General features: G+C 73.5%; 1 protein-coding gene and 1 long non-coding RNA gene across 6 annotated transcripts in view; one reads left to right on the forward strand and one right to left on the reverse strand.

The window, feature by feature from the left end:
- Window positions 1-2948, reverse strand: part of PRDM16 (PR/SET domain 16) — a 320281-nt gene extending 317333 nt beyond the window's left edge. For 2 of the 4 annotated variants that reach the window (XM_058304599.2, XM_058304598.2), the window contains exon 1: window positions 2817-2929. In XM_058304599.2, coding sequence (XP_058160582.1) covers window positions 2817-2853 — 37 coding nt within the window. In that variant the 5' untranslated portion in view covers window positions 2854-2929. Of the gene's footprint in view, window positions 1-2816 lie in introns of all 4 variants that reach the window. The other 2 variants (XM_058304601.2, XM_058304600.2) reach the window with 2 other exon arrangements.
- Window positions 2949-3802: 854 nt separating this feature from the next.
- LOC101437435 (uncharacterized) lies at window positions 3803-10082 on the forward strand. 2 transcript variants are annotated; one of them, XR_009187371.1, is made up of 5 exons: window positions 3803-3894; window positions 4383-4761; window positions 6567-6754; window positions 8696-8793; window positions 9377-10082. It is a non-coding gene; the product is annotated as an uncharacterized lncRNA (long non-coding RNA). The 2 variants fall into 2 exon arrangements; XR_009187370.1 differs by having other exon boundaries at window positions 9393-10082.
- The last annotated feature ends 7 nt before the right edge of the window (window positions 10083-10089 follow it).

Here is a 10089-nt window from a genome sequence, read left to right on the forward strand (position 1 = left end):
AGCGGGGCCGTTGGTCTTCCACGCCCTGGACCACTGCCCCACCCTGCAGGCCCCCTCCCCCCGCGGCCTCCGTCCTTGCCAGGCTGGACCTGGAGCCCCTGGAGGGGGCCTCGGGGGCTGCCGCGCCAGCCACCAGCTGAACTGGGGCCTGGACTTGAGGTCCCCAGCGAAACACAAACGAAATTACAGCCCCGGATCCGGTGCCCAGGTGGCCCCTCGAGCTCTAGGTCAAGGTGTCACCCCCACTGGCCCGAGCGTCCCGCCAGGCCCAGTGCAGGGCCAGCACCGGGCTGGCACCCAGCCTTGCACACGGAGACCTGGCTCCCTTCCCCTCGCCGGGTCCCACCCGGGACGGGGCAGGCAGGAGGGGAGGAGGCGCGGCTCCCCCGGCGGCCGCCGCCGCCGCGCAGGCCCTGCCGCCTCCATCCAGGTAATGGAGTCAGGCCCCGGGGGACGTTCACATCTGCTTAAAATATCGTCCAATGAAATGAAATTCTTCGGGGGTCCTGCGCTGTGCAGACAGGCGGCTGCGGCCCTGCGCCTGCTTCAGCCGCCTTCTCCGGGAAGGAAAGCTGGGGAGCCCCTGGGCAGCCTTCTCTGCTGCTCGGCCCTGGCGGGACGGTTCCCGGGGCTCGGCCCCGTGTGGCCTCCAGCCGGGTCTGGGCCTGGCGGTGGCTCTCCCCGCCCTCTGCGGGGGCTTTTTCTCACTGGACTCCCCAGCAAGGGAAACCTGCGCTCTGCGCCACCGCTGAGGCTGGCGCCGCGGCCCCCGGCCAGGCCGCGGGACAGCCGCCAGACACCCGCGCCCGCTCCAGAGCCGAGCCCGCCCCGGATCACCTTCCCCCACCTGGCGGGGGAGGAGCGGAGCTGAGGGCCGAGCACTGGCCGCTCCGAAGTCGCCGGGGCAGCGCCGGGCGCGCCGCGTCGGCCTCTCGCTTGCAGCGAAGGCCTGGAGATATCGCGGCCGCCTTCCACGCTCACACTCCAGCTTCGGGCCTTTCCTGCGGGCGGCCTGACCAGGGCACGGCCGGGCGGCCTGACCCAGGCACCCAGACCCAGAGACGCCGCCCGCACGGACACGACCCGCACACGAATACTCACATGCCCACGCGCCCACGGCCAGGCCCGCGCTGTGCGGCACGGTCCCTCCGCTCCGGCCGCGAATCACAGGGCCTTGTTCGCACCAAGAGGGGCCTGAGGTCACGGGAGGCCGGGGAGGCCCCGGCCAGCAGCACGGGAGGGAGGTGCCCGGTTGGGAAAGGGCGCTTCCACCGAGAGGCCCCACACAGCCCCCGGGGAGCCCAGGGGCTCCGGGCGCAAACTGGGAGCTGCTTTTCCCCCGCGGGCCGGGCCGCAGCCTGCGCTGACGGGCGGCGATCTGGGCAGAGCCAGGTCCGGGTCCCGTGGCGACAGCACTCAACTTCGGGAAACTGCCGTGAGCCCCGCGCTGGGGGCTCGGCTCTGGGTGCCCGAAGGCCGCGTCGGGCCCTGCAGGCGCGGCCGAATGACCCGGTGGGCGGCGGGGACCCCGGGGGCAGGGCGCCGAGGTGCCCCTTGCGCCGAAGGGCTGGCGGGCGGCCCGCGGCGGCGGGGGCGGCGGGAACAGGCGGCCCCGGCTCCCCTCCGCGCTGCGCTCCCCGCTTCGCTGCACCCGGGCCGCGGCCGGGGACTGCGGGAGCGGGGCTCCGGACCCGCCGCCCCCAGCTGCCTGCCCCGCTGGCCGCCAGAGCTGCCGCCCCCGGCCCGCAGGTCCCGCAGCCGAAGGCGCCGCGGCCGGGGCGCGGAGGGCGCGAGGGCTGCCCCGGAGCGCGGCGGCGGCGGCGGCGGGCGGGCAGCGGGCACCCGGCCGGCGGCGAGGAGCGGGCGGCAGCGGCCCGGGAGCGCGGAGCCCGGGCTCGGGCCGAGACGGAGCGAAAGAGAAAGTAAGACCGGAGACCGGGCCGTCTCGCCGGGGGCCGCCTCGGTGCCCGCCGGGCCTCGCCGCCGTGGTGTCCGGGCGGGTGCCGGCGGGTGCGAGCGGGCCGCGGGCGGCGGCGGCGGGTCCCGGTGGCCTGGGAGGGACCCCGCCCGCGCCCGGCACCGGCGCCCGGTCCTGCCCGCGCCAGCCGCCGGAGTGGCCGCGGAGCGCCCGCGCGGCGCGGGCCCCCCACTTGCAAATCAACTTGGCCCCGCGGTGCCCGCCGGCGAGGAGGCTCCATCTTGCCGGAGAGTCCGCGGCCGTCCCGCCGCCGCCCCTGCCCTCGCGCCCGCGGAGCCGGGTGGGCGCCGGCCCGCGCCCCCTCCTCCGCCCCCTCCCCGGCTGGGGTCTCCCTCCTCTCCGCCCGGCTGGCGGACGCCAAAGGCGGTGCTCTAGCGCCCACTATTTCAAAAGCCCGGAATATGATTTGACCAGGACTGCGAGCCACTCGGAGCGAGGGAGCGAGCAGGGAAAGTTGGTCTCGCCTTTCGGCAACTTTTCGCTAACTTTCGCTTTTCGCTCCCCTCCACCGCCGGCCCTCCCCTCCGCCCCCCTCCCCGGCCCCACCGCGCGCCTCGGGTTCCCGGGCCCGAGCGCCTGACACTGGGGGGGGGGGGGTTCGCGGGGAGGGGGCCGGCGCCTTCGGGAGCGCGCCGCCCGGGCGCCCCGAGCCTCCGCGCCGAGCCCGGCCGCCCCGGAGCGCGGGAGGCGGAGCAGCCCCCGGGCGGCGCGGCCGAGCCCGGGGCCGGGAGCCGCCGCCGCGCGCCGGCCGCGCCCCGACGCGCCACCCCTGGCCCGGGAGCCCCGGCCCGCGGCCCGGGCCCGGCCGGCGCGGCGCGGCCGAGCGCGGGAGCCTTACTTTTGGCCAGCTTCCTCGCCCTGGCCTTGGATCGCATGGTGTCGGCGCGCCGATCCCCTCTCCTGCTCCTCGAGTCCAGAAGCAGCCACACACTATCTTCATCGCCCCAGCGTTGTCAGTTTGGACACCTTCGCACATGCGCACAGAGCACTCAATCTGACACCCCTCGCCGGGGCCAAAAAAACTTTGCAATGTAGTCATCATCCTCATCCTCGCCGCCGCCGCCGCCTCGGCGCGGGATTGGGGGGCTCCGCTCGGCCTTCCCGGTCTTCCCCTCACTTGTCTCGAGCCCCCCCCCGCCCTCCCCCACCCCTCCTCCTCTTCGGCGCAGCTCGGAACTGGCCCTTTAAGAAAACAAGCGTCCCCGGCGCTCCCGCCCGGGCCCGCGCCCCGCACACTTTAAAAGGACCCAGGTGGCCCCGGAGGCGAGGTGAACATCCCCCCACCCCGTCCCCGCGCCGGGTCGCGCGGCCGCTCCCGCCCCCGCCCGGGGCCGAGGATGGGGTGGCGACGCGGCCGCGCGCAACTTCCCCGGGCTCGGGGGCCAAGGCGCCGGCAGGCGGGCGCGGGGCTGCGATGGCGTCTGGGGGCGTTTTAGGACTCCCTGGAAAGCTGCGCGCTCGCCCGCGCCTCGGCCCGCGCCGCTGCCCGCCTCGCCTCGCCCCCCGCCCCCCGCTCGGCCGCCGCCGGCGGGGGTGTCCGCGGCCCGCGCGCCCGAACCCGGCTCCTCCGAAGCCCCCGCCGGGCCCCGCCGCCCCCCGCGGGCCTCCCGGCTCCCGCCCCCTCCCCTTCGCCCCCACCCAACGGCTGCTCCTCCGGGCGTCGCGGCTCCAAAACAACAGCGGCGCCGCCGCCAGCTCCGCGCTCCGCCGCCGCCCCGGGCCGGCGGGCGGGCCTCGGACCCCCGAGCCTGCGGCGCGCCCGGAACGAGGTGCGGGGCCAGGCGGGGGCGGCCGCGCCGATCGCCCGGGCGTCTCGCGCCCGCGCCCCCGGGGGCCCCCACCCCGCGCCGCTCCCGGCAGCCGCCCCGGCGCGCTCCTGCCTCGGCGTCCCGCCCGGCCGCGCCCGCGGCCCCCAGGTGAGTACGGGGCTGCGCCAACGTCCACGCTGGGCTCCCGGCGGGGGCGCGGGGCCTCTGGGGACACTCCCTCAGCTTCTCGGGGCCCAGGTGCCTCGCGGCGGGAGGGGCGGCGAACAGGTGGAGAGCGCGGCGGGGGCGGGCCGGGCGCTGCTCGGCGCCCGCTGCCCTCGGACTCCCGGGCGCGGGCGGCGGCCGGGGGCCGGGTCGGCGCGCGGGTCGGGGCTCCCGGGCCCGGGGGCCTGGGCGGGGACGGCGTCGGAGTCCCCATTCGAGGGGCGGCGGGATTTCGAGAATAAATGTGGCGCCCACCGAGGGCTGCCGGCGCCGGGCGTGGACCAGGCGCCCCTCCCGCGCTCCGGGGTCCGAGCCAGCAGTGAGACTCGGGCGTCCCACCGGCCCAGCCCGAGCCCCAGGCGGGGTCGTGGTCGTGGTGCGGGGTCTCCCGGCCGTGCCCCTAGTTCCCCTTTGTTGTGCCCTGAGCCCAGGAGCTCCTCCACCGAGACCTGCCCGGGATCGCCGAGCCTCTCCGCCCAAAGGGCTGGAACGGAAGCGGCCGAGAGCCCACCCTGAGGCCCGGGGGCTCCAGCAGAGGCGCCCCGCATGCGGAGGGGGCGCGGGGCGACGTTACCCCCAGAGGGACGCACACCCGCGCGGGGTTCGGCAGGAGCTGGCGGTGGCGCGCGGCCTCTTCCGCCTTGGCCGCCCTGCGGTCCTCACTGAACCCCGCGGGGATTTGAACCCCGACGCGAATCCCAGGCTCGGGGTACCCGGCCGCGCGCCCCGTTCGCCACGCTGGAGCGAGGAGGGCTCCCTTCCCACGCCCTGGAGCTCGCCGACTGCGGCCTCTGCTATTTCGGGTCCCAGGTGAGTGACCCCTGCAACAGGGCGTGCACAGCGGCTCCAGGGCCCTTCGCCAGGCCCCTCCCCACCTGCTGGCTTTCCCCCCGGCTGGGCCGGAGCTGCCGCGCTCTGAGGGGACCCGGACCTCGCAGTGGAGCTCTTAGAGGCACCGGGGAGACCCTGAGGGGGAGAGGACCCTGCTGCAGTGCTCGCAGCTCAAGGGGGAAGGCTGGTCTCTGGGAAAGCAGGGAAGGCGGCTGCCGGCCTAACCTCGGCCAAGGGCAGGCCCCTCGGTGGCGGCCTCCCCTGACTGGGGCTGCTGGCCAGGGGCACGAGGTCCCCTCCGGACCTCCCGCGCCTGCGTGGAGCCTCGTAGCCAGGTTGCAGCCTGAGGGCCGGGGAGCGCCCCACCCGCAGACGGCCCGCTGCCCCCTCCCGCTGCCGCCAGCAGCCTCCCTGCCCCCTGCACTGGGGGCTCCAGCCCCCAGGACACAGAAGGCCCAGCCGTCTTCTGGAGGTGTCCCAGCTCAGGCAGGCCCTCTCCCTGCCCCCTTCCCTTACTCGGGGAGCCCGTCTCCCCTCTCTGGGGCTATGGGGCTACGGGGGGAGGCAGGAGGTATGGGGAGCAAACCGTGGCCCGGCCGGGGGCGGGGTGGGGACACTCGGTCCCTGCCTGGGGAGGGGCGCCCCGGGATCCGGGCGGGCCGCCGAGTCAGTCAAGCTGCAGCAGCGCCAGCGGGACTTCCCTCCCAGGCCGCTGGAGGAGCGGAGGCAGGCTGTCCTCAAGGCCATGGCCCTGGCCAAGCTCGGGGTCTGGCCTTGCCAGGCCCTGCCCCCGCGTGGCCAGACTAAGAAGCAGAGGCCGGGCACGAGGAGCGGAGAGAGGGGTGCCCAGGGGCCCGGCTCAGCCGCTCCACCCAGCAAGGACGTATTTTTGTTTTTTAAACTTTATTTCAAGGACATGTGAGGACTCGGGAGATGAAGTGTGGGAAAGTGGGGAGCCCAAGCAGAGAAAAGGGGGCATTTTCTCGTCCTTCACACTGAAAGGTTTAATGGCTGTTTTCAAATTGACAGCTCTGGGAGTCCTGGGGCCGCACGGGCGGGGGCGAGCCCTCCCCACCCACGCCCTGGCGGACTCGACGCCGGGTCCCTCGGGGTGGTCTGTGGGGGGGCAGGCAGCGGTGGGGGGCAGGCTGGCCGCCTAGGTGTGTCCCATTCCAGACAACTGGTCTGCTAGCGAGTCTTAGAGCAGACTCCGTAGCTGGGCCTGGGGGCAGGGGAAGGCGGGGAGCACCTTCACCAGGGACCCCCGCTGCGCGGGCTGAGGAGCAGCGCGGGGGGTCTCAGAGCGCTGCTGCCTGCTCCCTCCGGCTGGAGACCCAGGCCCCATTAGCCACGTCAAGAAGGGGCTGTGGGGGGGGAGGCTAGAAAAGCTGGTCCTTCGGTGCTACAGGAAGCAAACTAAGGAGGTCCAAGTACCAGGGGTCCCCCGAGAATCCCGGGGCTAGTCAAGGCCCACCTGGGCCCACCTTGCAGCCCCGGACCCACGCGCCCTGGCTGGAGGCTTCCTGTGCTCAGTGCGGCCCAGGCCACCTCCCCCACTTGCTCTTGCAAGCGGGGAGGTGGGGGGTCAGGACCAGCCCAGCCGCCCCCCAGGTCCTCAGATCCGAGGGGGCTCCGTGGGAGCAGGCAGGTGGGCCCCGCGGCACGGGGGGCTGTGCCCACCCGGCCGACCGCCCCCCTCCCTCCCCATCCTTTGTACTCTTGGATTTGGTCACGGCCTTTCTGATCTTTCGTCCACCTGGTCTCCGGGCTCCGTGGAATTCCAGGACCGGCTCAGAGAAACTGCGAGAATAAAGGAGGCCCAAGGCCGAGAGCGGTCCCCAGCCCTGGCCCTTGTCCCCCTGAGTCCTGCTCAAAGCTGGGGGGTCTCGCTCCGTGAGCACAGTTCCCTGCACCTCAATTGGTGGCAATGGCTTCCAGCCCCCGCGCTTTGAGCAACAGGAGGCGGCAGCAGGTACAGAGGCCCTGGGCTCCCACCAGCCGAGGGGAAGGGGGAGGGGCAGAGGTGGTCCGCCCGGGCTCGGCAGGGGGCCGGATGACTAGCTGACCCTTGGCGGGGGCTGCGGGTTCAGTAGAGAGTGGGCGGGGGGCCACCTGGGGGGCCATTTCCTCCCTCCCCCAGGCTCCCGTGCACAGCAGCCGGCTTCCCCAAGCTGGACCTGGGGTCCCGCTGGGGTTGGTGCCTCCTACCCCCTGGCCGCAACCTAGATGACTCGGCAAGGACAGAAGGGCCCAGGTCTGGACTTCCTGCCTGGCATCTTCAGCCGCTGAGTGACCCCAGGGGGTGCTCCCCACCGAGCCCCCGGGAACCTGCCCCCGGCTCCTTTGCAGCGTGGGCGGCTGGGAGGGGCAGGGGCCGTCCCACCCAGGGCTTCGGGGGCCTGGGAGCCACCCTGCCGTTTGGAGCAAACCCCGGCTGTGTGCAGGCGCCGTCCTCCGCCCGGGGCAGTCGGGAAGGCAGCGGCCGTCAGAGACGTCTGCGGGGTCCCCGGGCCGTCGCGGCCCAGAGCGGCAGGGCGCGCCCCCGGGGCTTTATTGTTACGACGTTATTATTATTACTAAGGCCTGGAGACCCCGCTGAAGGCGCCGACCCCTCGGAGACCACCCGGCCCCGCCCCCCCGCTCCCACCCCGCGCCGCGAGGATGTGCAGAGCACCCCCAAGGCTCGTCCCGGGGCGCGCCCGGGGGCTCCCGCCACGCGCGCGCGCTCGTGCCGCGAGGGCAAGAAACGGAATCGGTTTCTCACGCTTTCCCTCGGGTCCGCAGAATCGAAATCCGCCACCGAAGCCCGCTGCCCGCGTCGCGCCGCGTGTGGGCTGCGCTGAGCGCGGAGCCGGGCCCGGCAGCACCGCACCCCGGGAGCCGCCGCGCTGCCCCGGGCGCCCTGGCCCTGAGGGGTCCGCGGGGCCGCCCGTGTAGACGCGGCCGCCGCCTCCGACTCCGCGTCCGCGCCGCGCGCGGCCTGGGCCCTGGCGGCAACGAAAGCGGCGAGCGGCGGCGCTGCCCGGGCCCGGGGGCCGAGCCCCGGGAGCCCCGGCCTGGGGGCTGCCCTTCGCGTCCCCGAACGCCCCTGAGCGGAGGGCCCCGCCCGGGCCGCTGGGGAACCGAGCAGACCCCCGCCGCGCCGAATCCACATCTTCTGCAAAGCGCCCCCAGGCCCCCCGGCCCCTCGCCCACAAGGCCCGCCCCGGCCCCACCTCCTCCCTTAGTTTGGAAACCAAATTTTGCCTGAGGCCCCGCAGGACCCCCTCCCAGCCGACGCACCGGGCGTCCCCGCCCGCCCGGGCCCCTCCCCGAGCCCGCGAGCGTCAGAGGCGCTCCCGGACCGCACCAGCCCGGTGCCCCGTCCCTGTCCCACCCCCATCATCCGGTGACTCCTGCCGAGCAGGGCCTCTCCAGCCCAGGGCGGGGCGCCGGGATTCCTTTGGAGGTTTCACGCAAGGGGGGTGGGTGAGGGTGGGGGGTCTCTAACTGGAGGATGACCCCACCCTGTACCCCAAAACGCCCTCGGAGGCTGGGTGTGGGGGGAGGCAGTCCAGGAGGCGAGGCTGCGGGGCGGGAGCCCAGGCCCAGGTCCCTGCTAAACTGGCAGGACCAAGGAGGACCCCGGCGCTGCGGGACGCAGGTTTTCCCGTCGCTGGGGCAGGCGTGTCCCTGCCGGACCGTCCAGACTTGACCTTGAGAGCCCGGACTGCTCCACCTTCAACTAGGAGAGGGGTGGGAAGCAGGGGAGGGGGACCCGCCCGAGCAAACCTCTCACCTCCCTGTGCCTCTCCGCCAGGCGGGGCGAAAGGGAAGGGAGGGAGCTGGGTGGCGGGGTGGGTGCCCAGGCGACGCCCCCTTCCCGCGCTGTCCCCTCGCTTTGCTTGCTCCTAAATCGATCGTCCCCCGGCAGGGGTGGAGCTATGGGTCCCTGAGCTGGCAAGAAACGTGGGGGGACCAGGACACGCCACCCCCCAGCAGGGGAAAATGACTTCGTGTTGTCACCCAGAGGTGAGGGACCCATCGGCGCATCCTCTGGGGGCGCCAGTTCGCCGTCTGGCCGGGCTCCCTAGCTTCGGAACCTGCGCGGGGTCACAGCCTCCTCGGGGGCTTCCTCCCCCAGCATCTCGCAGGGCCCGCGCTGGCGCCGTGCAGGGAGCACCCGCTGCGTGCCGGCCCCGGGACTGGGGGGAAGAAGGTGGGGTCCCCGCCCTGAGCAGTCATCGCAATGGCGGGAGGCTGCCAGAGGAGGACACCCGAGGAGGGGGAGCTGATCAGACACCCCCTCCCCTGCACAGCCAGCCCTGCCGGCGCTGGGGCCCCACAGGACGCAGAGGGCGGGGGAGGGAACGGGGGCACCTGGTCTAACCCAGTTCTTGTGCAAGCCCCGCCCCACCCCCCACCCCCGTGGCCCTCCCCGGCTCAGCCGTCCAGCTCCCCACCCCAAATTCTTTACCCGTGGGGGGGGGGGGCGGGGTGCAGAGTCCTGGGAGCATTTCCAGGCCTGCAGTTAAAGGGGATTTTGGGGGCGTGCCATAGGTTGTGGTGCAAGGCCCCTTCAGGCTGCCGGGACCCCCCTGGCCCCTCCCCACAGGTGCTTTCTCTCCTAGTGCCACTCCTAGAGGCTCTGAGTTCGAGTCATGGAGCACTGTGTCTTCCCCTCCCCCCCACCGTGAGCTGCCCTGCCCCACACGGCTTCCTCCAGCCGCTGAGGCCCGGAGGAGTCAGCCTGCTGCCTGCCAGTGGCTGGCCTGGACTTGCGGTCGGAGAGGGGTGTTAACCCCGCCAGCATTCGCAGGGCCACGGATCTCGGCTCAGGCCTGAGGCCCAGCGTCCATCTGTCCATCCATGTACGGAGAAGCCCCAGCAAGCCGAACCCAGAACCTGCAGTTGGCTGGGGGGGGGGGGGGCACCACAGGCCACCCCTCCATGGTCACTCACCTCCTAAGCCCCGGTTCGGCTCGGCCGGGAGCCGGCTTGGTGCCCAATGAATGAACAGATGAACGAATGAGCGAGGTGACACGCTCGGATGGCCGCAGCCTGATTGCATCCGGAGAAAGATGGAAGGAGCTAAGGGGCGACCTCAGCAGAGGGGTGTCGGTGTCGAGGCCCCGAGGCCATGCGACCCCTCGTTACGCCATCCCAGCTCTTCAAGGGCTGCCTGGCAGTCAGCAGGCCAATGCCTGTGTATTGAGTCAGCAGCTCGGGCTGGCGCGGCTCTAGGGGACGGCGACACGTGTGGACAAAGCCCCTTCCCCAGCACGTGTATTTGGAAAAGCCAGCGGACTTGCTTGGGGAGGCTGACGA

Source organism: Dasypus novemcinctus, chromosome 9 (genome assembly GCF_030445035.2).
Source record: "Dasypus novemcinctus isolate mDasNov1 chromosome 9, mDasNov1.1.hap2, whole genome shotgun sequence".
NCBI classification, from domain to species: Eukaryota; Metazoa; Chordata; class Mammalia; order Cingulata; family Dasypodidae; genus Dasypus; species Dasypus novemcinctus.